Source organism: Chlorocebus sabaeus, chromosome 13, assembly GCF_047675955.1.
Source record: "Chlorocebus sabaeus isolate Y175 chromosome 13, mChlSab1.0.hap1, whole genome shotgun sequence".
In the NCBI taxonomy this organism is placed as follows: Eukaryota; Metazoa; Chordata; class Mammalia; order Primates; family Cercopithecidae; genus Chlorocebus; species Chlorocebus sabaeus.
This window is the reverse complement of record NC_132916.1, coordinates 53,663,054-53,683,511: the sequence shown is the minus strand read 5'-3', so window position 1 is coordinate 53,683,511 and position 20,458 is coordinate 53,663,054. Positions and strand designations below refer to the sequence as shown.

General features: G+C 34.5%; 1 protein-coding gene across 2 annotated transcripts in view; it reads right to left on the bottom strand.

Annotated features, from left to right (window-relative positions):
- The window catches only part of LAMA2 (laminin subunit alpha 2), a 621,494-nt gene that overhangs the window by 194,530 nt on the left and 406,506 nt on the right, over nucleotides 1-20,458 (bottom strand). For both annotated transcript variants that reach the window (XM_073022454.1, XM_073022455.1), the window contains exons 21-27: nucleotides 19,455-19,635; nucleotides 16,494-16,630; nucleotides 4,730-4,966; nucleotides 3,332-3,475; nucleotides 2,471-2,650; nucleotides 2,173-2,361; nucleotides 1,956-2,089 (exon numbers count right to left, since the gene is read on the bottom strand). In XM_073022454.1, the coding sequence (XP_072878555.1) occupies nucleotides 1,956-2,089; nucleotides 2,173-2,361; nucleotides 2,471-2,650; nucleotides 3,332-3,475; nucleotides 4,730-4,966; nucleotides 16,494-16,630; nucleotides 19,455-19,635 (1,202 nt within the window). The remainder of the gene's footprint in view (nucleotides 1-1,955; nucleotides 2,090-2,172; nucleotides 2,362-2,470; nucleotides 2,651-3,331; nucleotides 3,476-4,729; nucleotides 4,967-16,493; nucleotides 16,631-19,454; nucleotides 19,636-20,458) is intronic.

Here is a 20,458-nt window from a genome sequence, read left to right as displayed (position 1 = left end):
CCACAATTCCACTGCCTTACAAAACCAAATGCTGATGACACGCTTTATTTGTTCTTAGTATTGTGAGACTATGACCCTAGTTTTTACTGAGATTAGGAAAAATGTATTCTAAAGTTTCAAAAAAATGGTCAATTAAACCAAAGGATCTCATTTAGTGAGGGATGTAAAACAGTGTGACAAAAGAAAAAGACATGGGGCGGCGGGGCGGGGGCCGGGGGGGGGGAAGAAAAGACAAAGTGTCACAGTGTAGGAAGGTGAAATTGGTGGGAGAGGAGCAAAGAAAGTATAATTAAAGATGAATGACAATATTGTTTCTATCAGTTCCACTAACAAGATGTTCTGTTTACTACCAAATTCTTACTGCAGTACAGAACCATTTGCAAAATAATCTATTTGCAAACTCACGAAATTACCTGCTATTTTCTAAGACATGCAAATCTGCTATGGCTTCTGCCACCTGATTTACATTTGATATTCTAAAATAATTAACAGTATAGCTGACAGCATTTTTTAAGTATATGCTTTTTTTATTATTTCATATAAAAAAAAATCCTGTTATAGTGAGAAATATCAAAAGGAAGCCAAAAGAATACAGATATAAAAGTGAATTTTGGTCCTTGATTTACTCTTTTACTAGAAGTCTCTACATGAATCAGAAAAGCATTATGGATCTTCTGTATGAAATAAAAGATTTTCTGCTGTCTTGTGTGCTTATTACAGTATAAACATTTGAAAAATAGTATTTTTATATTCATTAGTTGGCCATTGAGAGACTTCATGATTTTTCTGTTTTGCTTTCCTAGGCAGGTCTAAGAATTTATTACATAAGACTATTTACAAACATATATTGATCTGTATTCTTATCGACTGTAACAGAAACTGATGTGAAAGAGAAAATGAGATCTCATATATGAACTCAGTTCAACTTTCTGCCTCCATGGTGTGAAACTTACCTACATCTGTGCGATTTCTCATTTTATCCCATTGGATAAGGTGAACCTTCCACTCAAGCAATATGACCATGAGGGCTCATGATGTGGAAGTCTCCTGGTTCCTCTATTAGTTATTCTCTCTTTATTTCACATTTTAATATTTTCCTCATTACTAATCCTTTCCCATAGCTGTAAACACACTCTTTCAAATTAAACAATCATCTCTTTACTTTTGACACTATGTTATTCCTTCTTTTTACAATTATATTCATGGAAAATAATAGTTTACACTCATAATATTGGGTTCATGTGTCACATTCTTTCTTTAAAAGTTTGAGATGATTTCTGCCCCAGGACTCCACCGACACTGGTATCATGAATGTCCCCAGTGTGGTCCTAAGTGTCAGACCCAACAAGCCTCATTTCAACTGGCCAATTTGGGTCCTAAGAAAACATGGACAACTCCCTTGAAGTATTCCCATCATGTAGGTTCGACAACATTGCATTCATTCTTGCTGTTCTGTGTGATTATTTCAAAGTGATTCAGAATCATTTCTCATCATGATGCATAGGGAAAATGACAACATTGTGTGGCACACTGGGGTGAACAGATAATGCCCACAGTTGGAGGAGACTGGATCAACTTGGCCCTGCCTAGTTCCCCTGATGGGTGAAGAAAGTCGCTTTCTCAGCACTCTTATAGTCCGTTAATAGCACAACAGCTAATTTTACCTATCCTACAGTACATGATCTCCTGAATTTATGACTGGCATCTTAAACTCACTATGTCTGCAGTGAATTCCAAATATTTTTTTCCCTTTAACTTGCTTCTCATGCTATTTTTCTTTTCTGATGAATGACAGTAACTTCTTCCAGGTCACCGGGAAGCCACCGTGGTTTGTCTTCTATCATTATACTGCAAAACCAACCACCTCCCAATCTTTCTTATCTGATATCTGTAGGTCAGTAACCTTCCCTACAGATTCTAAAATAAGAGCTTGAATATTTTCTATTACAGTTTACCTGCTTTGTCGCATGAAATTTCCATAAGTAGCCTTGATAAGAATGTAATGAATATCATATAGTATATCCAAGAAGTCTTCTCGGGTCACAGTTCTATGGACTCGAGGATCGTCCCCGTAATATTTCCATTCTTTCTGTTAAGAAGAAGAGAAATCACTCTGACAAAACCAAATGCGAAACCATTGGCATCTTTGCACCAAACAATGAATAACTTTACCTCTGTCATTTCAATTTCATGTCTTGTCAATTGGCCAATCAAAGGAGCAGCCATATGCCTGACGATAATTCTAGCATGAGTAGGTGTCCCACCTCGAATGATCACTTGAGGATTATATGTAGAGAAACCTGTTTCTTCCCGAGCCTCGAAATAGATTGCATACTTGAGTTTGCCCCCATAGGCCATCAACTGACAAAATAAAAAGAAGAATGAGGAATTGGATAAATCTCCAAATGTTGTGATTCTAAAAACAAGATTTTATCTTGTTCTCACTTGACATTAAAGTTCTTGTGCTCACCTTCTTTCCTTCAAATTGTTCTGGAAGTTTCCAATAAAAAGGTTCCCAATGGAGATCTTCTCTCATCAGGTCCATGTGGGCAACAATCTCTGGATGCTGAAAAACAATGCCCTTGGTGGTCGTGTGCTGCAGAGCCTCATCTACCAGGGGTAGAATGGTCTGCTCAGCCTTCAGAGTCACCTGCAAGGGGTCAAAATACAGCGGAAGGCTGAATTTATGCTTTTGGACATCTATTTAAAACTAAGTTATGAACTGCATGTCTATCTGCAGTCCCCATCCCCATTCTAGTGATGTTCTCACAAGCAACAGAACTCACACATAGTGGGCAAGCATGGCAGGACATAAATCTTTTTGACTAATTCACATAGTGAAAACCACAATATCTGTGAACACTGGAGCCTTTCACACTAACACAAATGGAATCTAAATGTAGAAAGAGTTAAAGGAAAATCAAAAATGAACATGCTTCCACTGCAAAAATCATGATTGCCTAAGGTTGGTTGGAATGAATGTGTGACAAGTTCTGGTTCCCATTGCTGCGTTAGCTCACATCGATGTTCATGCTCTGGTACCCTCACTCTTCCCATCCCAAAACATAATGCTTCCTGGACAAGGTTCCTCTTTTTCACTTGGCATCTATTTCCTTATCAATAATAAGTGAACTACTTTTAAGAACAAATAAGAAAGGCTTTTACTCCAACTGTCTAATGGCACGTGACCCCTTCGCTGTTCCTAAATGTTCACAGAGGAAAAGGTTACTTAAATGTTTTGCCATTTCCTACTACCCCTTAGTGCCTGACTAAAAGACACCAGCAGGAACTAACATTATACCATTACATGGCTCAGCAGTTCCCTACTCACCCACGTCCAGATCAGTCCTTTGGCTTCAGAGCACTGAGTAGTAGCGCCGAAGCAATAGCAGCTGCTGCAGCCAAGTGGATTCTTGGCATCGAGTCCGAATTTGCCAGGCTGGCATCTGTCACAGTGGATGCCTTCCACATTCACCTGAGGAAAGACAAGAGACCCTCAGAGTTTGTAACAGCAAAGCTAGGGGATAAATCACCTTAAGAATGCATAACAGGAGCACACTCCTTTTAAAAAATTTAAAACAAAACAAAAGAACACTGAATATTAGACTCACATCTCAAATGGCACATGTAGTTAATCTCATTGTTGGGAGTTCATGGGTCTTTTGAAAATGCTTTATTTTTAAATAGACGTAAGACTAAAGGTATCGTACATTGTTTCTTAAATGTAAGCGGTACATTTTCTACAATTCTGCTCTGAGCAATATGAAAGACTCATGAAAATTTCAAAAGCAACATAAAAACATTCAGTCCTAAACAGTGGTGCTATTAAAAGCCATAAGAAATAGGCAGCATATTAAAATATCAATTTATATAATTATTGTAATATAATATATACATACATAACATGTATTAAATATAATATATGATCATAATTGCAAGATATGCAGCATTGTAGTCGGTGTTGGCTGAAGGTCTTGATGGTAGAAACTGCCGTTCTCCTCAATTCTCAAGGCCATTTTAACAACCACTCCCTAGATTTTATCCTCCTGTTTCCTCTGTCCCTCTTTGCATAGATTTTATCTTGAAAAGATACCTCTGACACAGTTTAAACTGTATTTATCCTGGAATTGATTTTTCAGAACTATCTGAGGGGAAAAATCCTTTTTATCCTTTTTAATTGGCTCTTTTTCTACATCATTTAACCACATTAATGAGGGCTGAAATTTGCACATAGTCACTGTTTGTAATAACAGCATTTATATGTGTTGAAATTTTACTAAACTTCCACAGCAGTAAATATATTTTCTAGTATACAGCGATTGCAGATTAATTTTTTGAGAAATGGTTTTTATAAGGCTTATTATTTAGCTGTGATTTTCTCTGATGATGCTTAAAAGAACTGTCTTCCCTGTCACCCTTCCCAGGTTGTCCTTATTGAAGCAAAGCTAATATACTTTCTAAAAAATAACTTTACCATTGAAAATATATCATCTCTACCAACTCCAAAAAAAGGTGGGTTTGGGTTGAAAATAAGTTCTAGAAAAGCAGGTTTTATTGGTATGCCAACAAATACATATCAATGAAAACTCCGTGTCTGGCAACAAGATTTTGTCCATCTGTTTGTTTAGCTTAACGAAGCAGGTATAACAAACACTGAATGAAGTTAAAACTGAGCAATGGAAACAGAATTGAGGGAGGTTTTCCCTAGCTGCATGTCAGCAGCACATACCTTACAAGTGCACTGCCCAGTTTGATCACTACAGGAGCATTTTTTAGTCTCTGAATCACAGGTTGCGGCATCCGTCCCAGGGAGGAAGCAGTCACAGAGATTGCAGCGAGGGTAGTTCCAGTGACCTCGACTGCACTCTGTACATTTTGCACCAGAGAATTTTGGATGACAGTTGCATTGGCCTGTATTTACATTGCATTGGAAATCCAAGGATCCCACTATGCTGCAGTTACAAGCCTATGGAGGAGATAAAAACAGCAACCATTAACACAACTTTATGGCAAATATCTTAAAATTTTAATTCTAATGTTTCTATGCTTCCATTAAACACGTATTAATCATGTATCTGTTATATGCTTTGTACTATTCTAGTTTAGTCACTTGGGAAACATCAGTGAACATAAACATTAAAACTGCTTCCTGTGTTTATGGAAATAGATGATCCTGCAGAAACCACAGTGCTATGTGAATTAGAAAGAAAATGTGTTTTCTCTCTTTTCGAGGTAGAGAGGGGTTGGGTATGGGCTTTTTCCAACTGCTCTTTGTCTTGAAGATTAAATTTTAAACAAAGTTATTTTACTTTATCATCTTATAATTGTAGCATTTAAACATTTCTTTGGAGACATACCTTATGGTCTAGTAGAGGAAGACAAGTAAATATGTTAGCATAACATGATAGAATAAGCATTATATAAAAGGAGAAGTCCAAAATGCTATGTGAACATATAAAGGGCACCAAACTAGACTTGGGGAATCCAAGGAGTGCTTGAAGAGAAGTAACATCTAGCCTATTGTTTTTTGGCATTTATTCTTGAATATAATTCTGATTTGAGGTCTTTGTTAGTAACATTTTTCTTTGCCCAAGATATAAACATGATTTTCTCTTTATTTACATAATTCACATTTTTGCTAGAATTTTTTAAAGCTTGGGGTTTTTTTTTTTTTTTTTTTCTATCAATTTACTGGAACATAGTGAGTTCTTTCAGTTTGGGAACATAATTGGGTTTTGATTCAGTACTGTTTCTTCTTCAGATTTGTTTTTGATTTTTACATCTGTTCTAATTAATCAATTTTCTTTTTCAGGATCACCTATAATTCTTGAAGTACATCACTCTGGTCTCTCTGCCAAATCTGTAATATCCTAATGTCTTCTGAAATCATTTTCCTTTGTTTTACGTTTCTTGCTGTATCTACCTCTCAAATTGGTACCCTACTTTTACAGCTCCTGTTTTACAGGAAAAGTTTTATTATATACACATATCACAAATGCTTATTTTCATTAATCTATTACAATCTTAACTTCTTTTGAATAATTTTATTTCATTTCTCTCATCTTGAATTTCTGCTTATCCATTTGTCTTTTTGTCTTATATTCTCCTTTGAAAGGTTTCTGCTCTTGATTTACAGAGCTCATATCTTCTTGCAATTTAATAAAAATGCCAAATGAATTTCTAAAACGTCATTTAGGATCTTGGAATAAGTCATTTTCTGGGACCAGTTGTGCCAATTATACATCTACTGTTTCTGAGCTCCAAATTCACCCTGCTTTGTAATAGAGTAGGTAGACCCTGTAGACATTTCTCCGTATCAGGTGGCAGAATGATAGGCTTAGTCAATAGAGGCCCCGGAAGGACCTAATGAGTCCATAATGGTGGCCCACCACACTTCCAAGCTGAGTTCTGGTTCTTCATTAGAATCTTCATCATTATTTTGTATTATTTAGCATGGGAAACCAGTGGCCCAGAAAGAATACCAGCTGGGAGGGCACACTGTCTCTCCATAGGCACTCTTCTGGCTAACTTTGGTCTACACACACACTCTGACTTTGAAGTCTGCTTCTCAGTAGCCCAGCATGCTCCCATCCTCCAAGAACGGTGGGCAGCTTCTACAGACATGCATTTGCCTATGAACTCCGACATGTTTGTTTCTGGTTTTGTTTGACCACCGATAGGCTGTACATTCCTATGACAGCAACACCCTCTTCAAAGACCTTTGAACCTCAGCTTTGCTGCAGGTGGGGAGAAGGAGCATGTCCTCTCTTAGCCCTTAACTCCTTCACTGTCTTCCTTCCCTCAGCCTAGAGGGAGTAGTTGCTCTTCTGTACCTGTACTCGGGACCCTTTATAGCTTTCTTTTATCCTTTTTTAGTAACCAACCACCTTTTACCAGTTAACAATTCCATTTCACTGTTTAAGAAACCAGTGTGGTTTCTGTCTCCCAAGCAGAACATGACTTGTCATTACAAAGGGCATCACCTCTCTCTGTGTCCGAGTTTGCCACCACATAGTGTATGCACTTTGTCTGTGACTTAACTCTTTTTGGTGTTGTTCTATTATCCTTCTCAGATCTACAGCTCAGTGGTAAAGTCATATGCATAGTACCTTGCCAAATTCCTAGATCCAAATCTGGCTGCATCTCACTGTGTATTTCACACTTTCCCTCCTCAGCTTAATTCTTATATCCACTGCTACCAGAGGTATTATGTTTTTGTTCCTGCTAACAGTAGTTTACTTATGATTTTATTGTTTCTAAGATGTGATGTATAATCACCAGTTCCTCCTCTATTGTCTTTCCTGCCCAAATATTTGGTTAAAAATCTTCCCAGATTCTGATGTTAAAATAATTATCAGGATTAGCTTTATTTTTTGTCTTTATAGGTAAATATTTTTCTATCTCATTATTGCTAATCAGTAGAAAGGCTGCAATAGGGGCTGCAACTAGAAGGTATTTTAAACCCAAAGACCTAAAATGTGATTATTTGTATATTACAAACATGGACACAGCTTCCAAGGCATAGAATAACCCACTAACCTCACCCCCAAGTAACTTAAAGAACATCAGATGTAGAATAAAATCTCAAAATTAAGATGACTTACATATTCACTTACGTAGTTTTTCTTTGCTTTGAGTATGTATTGACTCACTTAAACAAAATGGGCCATAATCAGGTATTAATAGAAAATTATGATATGTTATCAAAACTATAATCATATAATAAATTTAAATTATCCTGTGAGACATCTTTATCTTTAACTAAAATATACAATTATCCAAATAATTGTATAAAACCAAAGCACGAATTTTTACAAAATTGTTGACAGTACAAATAGACATTGGGACCTTTCGAAATCAGAAAGTTTATTCAGGAAGTTATAGTGGAGAATAAACCAGACCATTAACCATGTGTTTAGATAGCACTATGGCCAACATCAAACTTAAATCATAATTAGATGTAATATTTGTTTAGCAATAGAGAATTTACTCACTATTCCCCTGCTAGTGAAAGAAGGCAGGCTTCGTATTCTACTTCAATAACAGCTCAAATGATGTGTATGCTCACACCTTAGCACAGAGAAATTATCCATGACACAAAGAAAGGGAAGCTATAAATCTCAAATCACTGTTCACTTAAATTAGTCATTCCAGTTTTAAAAACAGTAAAACACATGCTCATAAATAAATTACTTGAGAGGGCTCTGATACAGTTGAATGTGTCCCCACTAATTCTCGTGTTAAAATATAATCCCCAGTGTTGGAGGTGGAGCCTGGTGGGAGGTGTTTGGATCATGGGGGTTGATCACTCAGGACTTGGTGCTGTCCTCGCGACAGAGTGCCAACTGGCAAGATCTGGTTGTTTAAGTGCATGGCATCCCTGCCTTTCTCCAGAACCTACCATGTGGAAGCCTGTCCCCGCTTGGCCTTCAACAATATTGGAAGCTTCCTGAGGCCTTCACCAGAAACAGATGCCACTATGCTTCCTGTACACCCTCTGGAACTGTGAGCCAATTAAACCTGTCTTCTTATAAATTAACCAGTCTCAGGTATTTCTTTATAGCAATGCAAGAATGGTCTGACACAGGCTCTATGAGGCTTTTTTGTTGTTGTTGTTTGTTTGTTTGTTTTTCTAATTCTTTATAATGGCAAAGTGTTTCTTGATTCAGAAGTTTAGACTTTTAATGGTGATTTTAAAGTAATCAAAAAATTCAATCAACTTTAGTCAACAGAATATTTATCTAATGATCAGTAAAAATGATAGTACCAAACATATAACTATATTTTAACAGAAACTTGGAATGTATTTTATCCTGATTTATATATTGAACATGAGGTATCAACTTCCATTTCAGGAGTTTAATTAGAGTTTGGCTATATCATAGCATTTTGTGGACAAAATGGAACTCTTGTAAGTTTCCCTAGGGCTTATTCCTGAGTACAAGTGATAGAGTGGATGCTTGCATTTGAAGCTGAAAACGCAAAAGGCAGTCATAGACACTTATAGCTGAATTTGAAGCTGAAAACGCAAAAGGCAGTCATAGACACTTATAGCATTGTTCATACTCATCAGAACACTTTGAAATTCTGAGGAGTTTTTGTTTTGTTTCTAAAAATGTAGCTCTCTTGAATTTTAAACTTAATAATGCTATTGGCAATAGAAAAATGAATGTCCTGTCCAGTTTTTATTTTCTCTAATCACATGTCTAATGGAAGTCAGACATCTGAACTTCCTTGCAAAATCATCAGTACACTTGTTTTCCTCTAGGTCAGCATATTCTAAACCAGGCTCAAATGTTTTATCATACATGTGAAGATGGTTGGAGTCTATTATTTCATCTGTGCTAACTCAGTGGTAAAAAGAGTTTACATCTCTATAGGGTACTGCTATTAGGTCAAGCAGAACCACACTTGGTCATCACGTTTCAATATTTCACAACCCAATGGAATCAATTGGAATGACTCTCACTAACATTAAAAAAAAATGCCCTTATTATTGCTCTTCAATTTAATGAATACACTTCAGCACTAATCCTACTTGACCTTTGTATTGCATTAGGCACTGAAGAATATTCTTCTTCTGAACAGTCTCTTCTTAGTTTTTACAGTATTTATTCTTCTTTGTTAAGCTATTAAACTACACAACCAAATAAAACAAAAATATAGACCAAGAAACAATTGTTTTTAGATATTGAATTATAGGAAGCACAGGACTGTGATTTCTGAGAGAAGGAAAAAAACATGAAGCAGTGTACAGAGGCAATTTCTAGGCTGCAACACAGACAGGGTAAACCCAAAGCCCATAGTATAGCTGAGTTGAGAGACAAAGAGTGGAATCTGAGGAAGCTGAGGCTGCTAAAACTTATGATGGCAAATAGAATACGTGTTCAAAAAGAAAGAAGTTAGATAGAAAGATTATTTCAGAGATGTGCAGAAGGGTTCCCTTGAGTCATTGGCTGAATGCTGATAGGTACATGCATGGGATGAAGGAAAATGGCATTGGAAAACCCTAGGCTGAAAAAATTCTTAAGAGCTCAGAGAAAGCTTGGAATAAGCCATATTTTCAACAACCAGAGTAAAGAGACGTAGTAACCAACTAGGAGTATACTCAGAAGTTTCACGGCTTAGTAGAGGGGCTAACTGACCCCTGGCTTTCAGACTGTTCTGCTGCACCTTCCCTAACAAAACTTAAAAGCAAGCTTCAAAAGAATCCAAGTGACCCGTGACTATCTAAACTATTTTCCAGGATAAAGTTCAACATTCTTTAAAGAAATACAACAAAATCCAATACACAACAACAAAAAGTATATAATGCCTGGCATCCAAACAAAAATTATCAGGCATGTAAAGAATCAAGAAAATATGACTCATAAACAGGAGAAAAATCAGTCAATAGAAATAGTCTTGCAATAAAAAAAGATGGAGTTATCAGACAATCATTTAAAAAATGCTAATGTTTATAAACATTTTATTTTCAAGAACAAATGAAAAATTGTGAATATAGTAAAGAAATAAAAGACATACAATGTCCAAAAGGAAATTTAAAAGATAAAAAAATATAATGTTTAAAATAAAAAATAGACTCAATTGGATTAAAAACAGGTTAGGCTGCATTAAAAAATCAGTGACTTTGGACACTTCACAATAGAAACTATCAGAAATAAAAAATACAGATACAAAAATAATTAAAAAAAAAGAACCTCAGTGAGATGGAAAATATCAATTGGTCCAACATACAAAAAAATGATTTCCAGAAAAAGACAGTTGGAATGAAGAACAGAAAAATATTTAAACATATAATGGCTGACAACTTTCATTTCCAAATTTGATGAAAACTGTAATCCTACAGGGCCAACAGATCTAATTAATTCCATGAAAAAATAATTATTAAACACACACAAAAAACAAAAAGCATAATTAAATTGCTGAAAACCAGTATTTAGGATTACATACTCTGCAAAAACTTGTTTAGAAAAAAAAAAAGGAAAAAGAAATAAAATAAAAACTTACTGGAACAACCAAAAAAACAAAAAAAAAAAAGGAAAAAATCATTGTCAGCAGACTTGATATAACAGGAATAAAATGATAAAGATTAGGGAAGTAGTTAATGGAAGAGGAAAAATGATATGAAATGAAAATTTTAATGTACACAAAGGAATTAAAAGCATTATAATTGATATGTACATGGAAAAATAGTTATAGGAGAAATTTTTCTTGTTTAAAAAGATAATTGACTATTGAAATCAAAATCATAAGCTTATATTGTCAGATGTATAATATATAGAAGTAAAAATACATGACAACATAGTACAGAGGATAGGAAAGGGGATTGGAGGTTTACTGTTGTAAGGTTCTTATGCTAAATGTAAAGTGGTATAATATTATTTTAATGTACATTCTGGAAAGTTAAAGAAGTATATTCCTAGACAAAACCAAAGAAACAAAATGAATAGGTATCTTTAATAATCCAAAAGTCAAGAGAAGATGTTATACAAATTAATGCAAAAGAAGGCAGGACAATAAGGAAAAAAAAAAAAAAAGGCAAGAGCAGATAAGACAAGCCAAAGCAACTAGCAAAGTGTAGGCTTAATCCAATCATATCAATATTTACATTAAATGGAAGTGACTTAACTCTCAAAGTAAATGGCTAAATTATTAAGATTGGTTGAAAAATAAAGATCTAAATATATGTTATTTACACACACACACACTCTCTCTCTCTCTCTCTCTCTCTCTCTCTCTCTCTCTCTCTCACATAAGCTGGGCATGGTAGTATACACCTGTAATCTCAGAACTTTGCAGAAGGATCACTTGAGCACAGGAATTTGAGAACAGCATAGGCAATATAGTGAGACCTCATTTCTACACAAAAATTTAAAAATTAGCCACACATAGTGTAGTCCCAGCTGTAGTCCCAGCTACTCTGGAGGCTGATGTGAAAGGATTTCTTGAGCCCAGAAGCCGGAGGTTGCAGTGAGCTGAGATCACACTACTGCACTCCAGCCTGGGCAAGGGAGTGAGACCCTGTCTCAAAAAAAAAAAAAAAAAAAAAGCACACATTAAAATACTAAAAAGAGCCAGGCGCGGTGGCTCAAGCCTGTAATCCCAGCACTTTGGGAGGCCGAGACGGGTGGATCACGAGGTCAGGAGATCGAGACCATCCTGTCTAACCCGGTGAAACCCCGCCTCTACTAAAAAATACAAAAAACTAGCTGGGTGAGGTGGCGGGCACCTGTAGTCCCAGCTGCTCGGGAGGCTGAGGCAGGAGAATGGCGTAAACCCGGGAGGCGGAGCTTGCAGTGAGCTGAGATCCAGCCACTGCACGCCAGCCTAGGCCACAGAGCGAGACTCCATCTCAAAAAAAAAAAAAAAAAAAAAAATACTAAAAAGAGAGATGAAATAGATGATGGTGTGAAAAATATATACCACACAAACATCATTAAAAAAAGTTGGAATAGCTATACAAATATCAGAAAAGTGTACTTCTGAACAAGGAATGTTACCGGGAATAAAGAGGGACATTTCATAATGCCAAAAGGTATCAACTTTTCAAAAAGACATAGCAATCCTAAATGATCATGCACCTAATATCACTGCTCAAAAATACATGGGAATAAAACCTGAGAGAAGTGAAGGAAGAAACAGACAAAGTTATAGTCCAACACTCTCAGTAACTGAGAGAACATATAGATATAAAAACCATTAAGGATAATTGACCTGTATAGAAGTTTTCATCCAACAACTCCAGAATACACATTATTTTCAAGTGCACATGTTATAATAAACAAACTGAACCCTATTCTGGGCCATAAAACTAAATCTCAATAGTTTTCAAAAGGTCTGAAATAATGCAAATTATGTTCTCAGACCAATTTAGAATTAAACTAGATACTAGTAAAGATACCTTGACAATTCCCCAAATATTTAGAAACTAAAAATTATCCCCAAAATAAATGAAAGATTATATTAAACCGAGTGAAAATTAAAGCACAACATACCAAAATATGTGGAGTGCAAACAAAGTAGTTCCTGGAAAAAAATTGTAATATAAAATGCCTATATTAGTAGAGAAAAAAGATTACAAATCAATGATCTAATGTTTAACCTTAAGAAACTTGGAACACAAGAGAAAAATTAAACTCAAAGTAAGCAAAAAGAAGGAATGTTCTTTTCATACAAGTTGTTACATTTACTAGGCAAAAGTTGTTCCTATTTCTACCATATTATTATTTTAATGTCTATAGGATCTATAGTGATGTCTCCCTTTATTTATGATTTTGATTGCTTGTTTCTTCTCTCTTTTTTCTTGATAAACTTTTCTAGAATATTATCAACTTTACTGATCTTTTCAAAGAACCAGCTTTTGGGTTCCTCTAAAGTATTTCTGTTTTCTACTTCATTGATTGTGTAAACTCTTTTAGAAATTATGAGGAGAGAATACTTCTGAATCCATTTCATGAGGCTTGCAGTATCTCATCCCGACAGCAACGCCACAAGAAAAAATAAGTTCATACCAATATTCCTTATAAACATAGATCCAAAATCATTAACAAAATGCTAGCAAACAGGATTCAACATAATTTTAAAAGGATAATCCCAATTGCCAAGCAGGATTAATCTAAAGATTGCAAGACTGGATTGACATTGTGAAAGTCAATCAGTATAATTTGTCATATTAACAGCTTAAAAAGAAATATCATATGGTCATCTCAATAGATGCAGAAAAGTCCATTTAACAAAATTGAACACATAGTCTTGATAAAAGCTCTCAGCAAACTAAAAACATGAGGGGGCATCCTCAAACCAATAAGGAGCACCTATAGGTAAAATATAGCCAACATCATTTTCAATTGTAAGAGACAATGCTTTCCACTTAACATAAGGAATAAGGCAAGGATATTTTCTTCCACCACTTCTAGTCAATAGTTTACTGCAATAGGATAAGAAAATGCCACAGAAGTTACACAGATTAGAAAGGAAGTAAATTTCCCTTTGCAGATGACATGATTATCTACAAGAAAATCCCACTAAATGGACCGAAAAGTAACTAGAACTAATAAGTTTAGCAAGATTACAGTATAGAAGGTTAACGCATAAAAATTATTGTATTTTTCTATTCTAGTAACAAATAATTTAAAACTGAAATGGAATACAGTAACATTTGCTTTTGATCAAAAATATGAAACACTGATAAATTTAACAATATGCATGCAAGGCTTGCATATCAAAAACTAGAAAACATTTCTGAGAAAAAAATTATAACGACCTAAATAAATGCAGAGTTATGCCATGTTCATACATTGGGATATCTAATACTTGTAAGATGTCAGTTCTTCCCAAATTGACCTATTAATTCAATATAATTTCAGCCAAATCCTAGCAGGCTTTTTGGTAAAGAATTGACATGCTAAATTTAAAAGTTACGTGGAAATGTAAAGGAGCTAAAGTACTCAAAAGGTATTGAAAATGATGAATGAGGTTGAAGAGTTTACAATACCTGATTTTATGACTTGCTGGAAAGCTACAACAATTAACATATTAACTAGTATTAACATAAGAATAGATCAGTGAAGCAGAAAAGAGTCCAGAAATGCATAGTTGATAGATTTTGACAAAGGAGCCAAAGTAATTCAATGGGAAAAAGATAGTCTTTACAACAAATAATGTTTGAAAACTTGGATATCCATAAAAAGTGAACTTTGACCACTACCTGATATATAGAAAAATTAATATTCAAAATGAAATACAAACCTACATTTAAGAGCTAAAACTATAAAGCTTCTTGAAGAAAACCTAGGAGAGAAATCCTTGGACCTTGTCTTTCTTGGGTAGAACATAAAAAAGTATGGACTATAAAAGAAAAAGATAATAAGCTAGTGTTCATAAAAATTACATGATGAAACCAGGTAAAAAGCAATCTACATGAAAAGCAAGCTTTAACATATGTTAAGAACATGTATCCAGAATCTATAAAGAATTATTGCAATGCATTACTAAGGAAACAAACAACTCAAAATAGAAATGGGCATAAGCTTTGTAAACACTTCATAAAAGATGTATAAATGACAAATAAATAAAAAAATGATTCCCAACATTATTAGGCATTAAATAAATGCAAACAATAGAAATACATATGCCTCAGAATTCTTAAAATTAAAATAGGGTTAACATTCCAAGAGTTGGTAAAGATGTGGAGTGTTCTTATGAAAAAAAGAGAAAACATTTGTCTCTAAATATGCTTTTGACTTGTATGCTACTGTTCATAGAAAAATTGTAACCCCAAACTGGAAATGACCCAAACACCCATCAAATGATAAACAGATAAGCAAGTCACTGTACATTATACAAATGGAATATTATCAAGCAATTTTTAGAATAAACTGCTGATATATGCAACAATATGGATGAATCATAAAAACATAACAGCAAGTGAAGGAAGCCAAACAAAGAAACAAACAACCCTCCCCCCAAAAAACAGACTATGATTCTATTTTTAAGAAGTTGTAGAAATTGCAAAATTACAATGCTAGAAGGCAAAACAGTAGGTGCATGGGAGGTGATGGGGAGTTCCTGGCAATGGGGCACAAGGGATGATTACACCTCTGTAATCATGGGTTAAAATTCATTTCCTTAAATGGGTGAATTTTGTTTTATTAATACTTCACAAAAAGCTGATAAAAATCCAAAGTGATTATCTTTCCTTCCTGAACTTGCTCCTCCTTCTATAATTCCTGTAACCATAACTGGTACTTATTATCATCTACTCCATTGCAAAGCAAAACCTGGGAGTCATCCTTACGCCTTCTCTTTCTTATTCCCCAAATCAATGAGTTCGCCAGGCTGTATCAGTCTGAGTTCTAAAACGTAACTCGCTTTCTATATATCTTCACTGATGCTCATTGGCTGGGTCCAGGCTTCTGGCATCTCTCGTTAATATTTCTTCAACAGCCTTATAAATTGTTACCCATTCCTGCTAATGTAGATAGATTTCTCTCAACATGACTCTGGCCATGTCACTTTCTATGGACTACTAATGGGAAAAAATGATTTTTTTCCAAGCTAAATGTTGTTAAAATGACTCTTCAGAATGATCTCGACTACTTCTTGAAACCTAAAACCTAGTCATAATCTGGGGCCATTTCTATAGATTTTTGGAAAATTAATTAGTTCCTCATTTCCTCATGCTTTGCAGATGTATGTCCTTGTGCCTAGGTATGAAGTTATAGCTCTTTTCTGGTATTATTATAGAATTTTTTGTTCTTTTGTACCCCTCTTGTAGATTTCAAGGGTTCAGCTGCATCAATGTGTGCTTACTTCATCATCTTTCCTACAAGTAAACTGTAAGATACTGATTAATATTTGTAATCACATTATAGTAATAGTTCTACGTTATTTTGTGATATAATATTGAATTTTGAAATGCCCAATTATAGAGCTCTATAAAACAAAGATCTCTCCAAAAAATTATCAGAGCAAGAAAGTGGTTCACTCACCTTACAACCAGTGGTAATGCTGTGGCCCCAGGTATTGGGTGTGCATTTAGAACATTTCTCTCCAATGGTATTGGGAGGGCAAATGCATCGCCCAGTCTTTGGGTCACAATTATTACCCAGATGAGAACACTCACAAGCTTCACAGGTGTAAGAGGGAAAACAAAGAAGGGGAAAAAATAGTAAAAATTTGATACAAAGTGTTGAGTTTTATATTGTGTTGGTTTATCTTACTTTCTTTTCAGTTCTATACTTAAGGATATTTGGAAATTAAAACTTACCTCATTCACCTTTTATATTATAATACAGTGTATTTCAGAAAGGAGCTGTTCAATAAATATAAGATGTATTTCATGTAATAATTTCAAAAGTTAAAGTATTTTTAGCTTTCTTATGAAGTTTAAGAAAGGAAAGAACTGGTGTTATCAGATTCCATGTTAACTGTAATACCTTATACCCAGGTATTATAAAGTTTACTATTTTGTTTGTATATTTATTTTAAGTTCATTTCTGATTTGTTTATGCTGTACGGAGTAGATTTTCCTTGATGAGTCTGATCTACAGTAAAAACCAAAAAACTTAATAAGCTTCTTAAATTTGGTACATCATGTATATAGTTAGAAACACACACATCAGGATATTCCAATTTTGCAAATACTTTAAAATGGTTGAATTACAGACACTGTTTATATATAAAGATACTTTTGATTTTTATTTACCACCTAACTTTTTTTTATAGATTTTTCATTTTTGTTGCTACCATGCAATATTCAAAGGGTACAAAGTTATATACCTTTTGTACTTTTTCAAAGATTGTAAAAATAATGTTTGAGAATATCTTCAAAGTCATCCAAGACAAGGAATGCATGCCACATAGCGATAGTTGACCCAGCTACTAAGAATATTTCTAGTGCAGCGTTTCATGTCAAAGAAATGTAAGTGAGGGAAGAAACCCAAATACTTGAATTCAAATGGAAGACTAATGTTATGAGTAAACTTTTAATTGGCTATGTGATGACTAAATCATTTTCACTGAATATACTTAGAATATTTGACAAAACTCACTTTTTATGAGATTACAATAATCATTGCTCACAGCATTATATACCAGCTGTGAAAGATGCTTAGAAAAATACTTTACACAGAGTAAACACTAAATAAATGTTAGTCATTGCTGTTTTGGTTATTACTGCTGTTGCTAATTTTAAGCCAAATGATTTATTTTAGATGTGTCCTTCATTAAGAAGAAAAATAGTTACCATTACATTTAAATTTATATGCTAAAAAATGTCATGGGACAGTCCAAATCATTACTTGCAAACAGAAATTATCTTAAGTAGTTCTTCAGCGGAATCATAACACTAAATAGAAAGAAGACCTGAGTAATTAGCTAGTTTTCCTGTGCCAAAGCACAATGTATACCACAATGAATAAAACTAATAAAGATAATAATAATAATGATAAATGCTTCCATAGCACTTACATGTTAGGCATTACTCTAAATATTTTATAGCCACTAACTCAACTAATTGTAACAAAAACCATGTGTGGTAGATACTATTATTATCTTCATTTAATAGATGAATTTTGCAGGTGGAAAGTGAAACAAAATCACTCAAGGTCCCAGAACTAGTTACTGAGGGAGCCATTAGACAAATCCAGGCTGTTTTGTGCAAGTCATGTCCTCAGTCCTATTACTAACCTGCCTGTTTTGTGCTTTTTTTTTCTGTGGTGTTTTTTGGGTCAGAATATTAGTTGGTCTGCATTTCTTAAATACTGTCATCTTTCTATAATTTAAAATAACATTCTTGGTCTCGTTTATAATTTGTTACTATATGTATGTACATGTATAATACTACCTCATTAATTCATATTAAGTGAAAATGTCAGTGAGCTTTGGATTTAAAGAACAGAGTATATTTTAAAATTCAGCTTTATAATTTTTAAGTATATACAGATATTGACTTAGAGATATACAGATTCTTACAGGATCTACAATTATAACAATTAGAATAACTTATCATGGCTTAATTTATGGTAAAATCCACATATCTAAAGTGCTAGAGAATATCTGAAAGATATTGGTTCTTTAAATAGTTTTAAATATTATTCCTACTGCTTCCTACATAAATTTGCCACAACAGTGAATAATAATGTTTTGAAATCTTACTATGGTGCTGAGAGTATGTGAGCATTATCCAGGTTGAATCAATGACATTAGTAAGCAAAGGTAATATTCAAACTAGTTATTGTTGGAATAAGGGTCAATTTGAAATTAGTGGCATATAAATCAAGGCTAATGTTCAATCTTTACTTTCATCTGCAGCATGCCAAGTGATATTTTCTTAGCTCATGATTTGGGTGAAGGCTGTAGAATGTATAAGAATACTGCTTGAGGGAATCATGGTTAGAAATCTCTGCCTGCATTTGTTTTATGAACTAAATATCTAGAGCCAACCTATTTCTCTCTTAGAACGTCACAGTTTTCAAGGCAGCCAAAAGTAGATGACAACATATTTTGGGGGTACCAGAAAAAAAAAAAAAACACCTTGACTTCTTGATCCTGATACCAATTTTGCAATAGGAAAAAGGGAAAGTTGAAATGCTTTGGTGTGGAGTTTGAGCTTAAACTAAGATAAGATTGGTACCAGAAAAATCGAACATCTACCTTTCAAGCTGTAGCAGTCTTTGAGTGATTGGCTGAAGGAATGTCACAGACAGGGAGGGACACAACCAAATGAGCTTCTGCTGATTTTTATTGAGTACCTGCACACAGTTATTAAGGCGGTATTTCAAACTGCCATGTATTTCTTTTTTTAAGTAATGTAAAAATAAGTAGACATTACTCATTATGTTAAATATGTTGTATCAATCTGCGCTTCCTTTAAAAGAACAAACCATTACAGAAGTCAGACTCTAAAACTATCAGAGTGAATATGTAGGACTTAAGTGGTATTTACAGACCTGTGCAGCCTCCTTCTTGGAAGTTGAAATAGCCGTGGGCACAGCGGTCACATTTCTTCCCTGTGACTCCAGGTTGGCACCAACATTGTCCACTCTCTTCACAGTCAAATGACTTAGACCCAAAAGAATTGCAGTTACAGGGAACACAGCCCCTTGCTGATTGCAGACCAAAGGTCCCAGGCTGGCAATGGAAGAGGAGAGAAAAATTAAATTTAAATCAGTTAACTCAAAGTGAAGCAAGAATCACAATACCAAAGATCTGGTGGGAAAAAAGGAACTTGGGAGTTATCAGGATTCCTCACTGATGTTATGACAACTGGGTTTTCATTCAATCAAATGGACCTTTTCTAGAATATCCAAAGAGAAAAGTTCAATTATTCTGATATTTTATCAAAATTAACTGCAGAATTAGGCACTTCCTTTACTGTCTGTTGTATTTTCACCAGCCTGTCCCAATACTTCTCAAGGTTCCAATAGCAATATGGAAAGGACCTATAGGCGATATTTCTAGTCTTAATTTAAAATTTTACTTGCTTCTTTCTCAGTAATCTGAATTGATTACTTTCAGATCTATGGACTCCTACTTGGTAAAAGTACTTTCAGCATTATCGACCAGCAGCCTAATGTTAAAATAATCCTTTTCATCCTAGCATTTGATCGAATTCTGTCACTATCCATACATACTTTTAATCATTGCTATAATGTTCATATTATAAATATAATTTTCAGGTTATGCTTACACTGACCAAATAATTGTTTCAACAAACATTTGATTTCTTGGGTTTCATTCTAATAATTGAAATTGCTTAGTGAGAACACATATTAAAGAACCAGAGTAGGTAAGTAAAGGAAACTTTCATTCTCTGATGAGTTATTCATATGCATATCTCTTATCTATCTATAACAAATCATCTTTTATGGTCAAGTTTGCATTACCAGCTTCAGTTGACTTTCTTGAAATGCATGTTATCAGGCCTAAAATGACAATGTTAGAAAATGCTGAT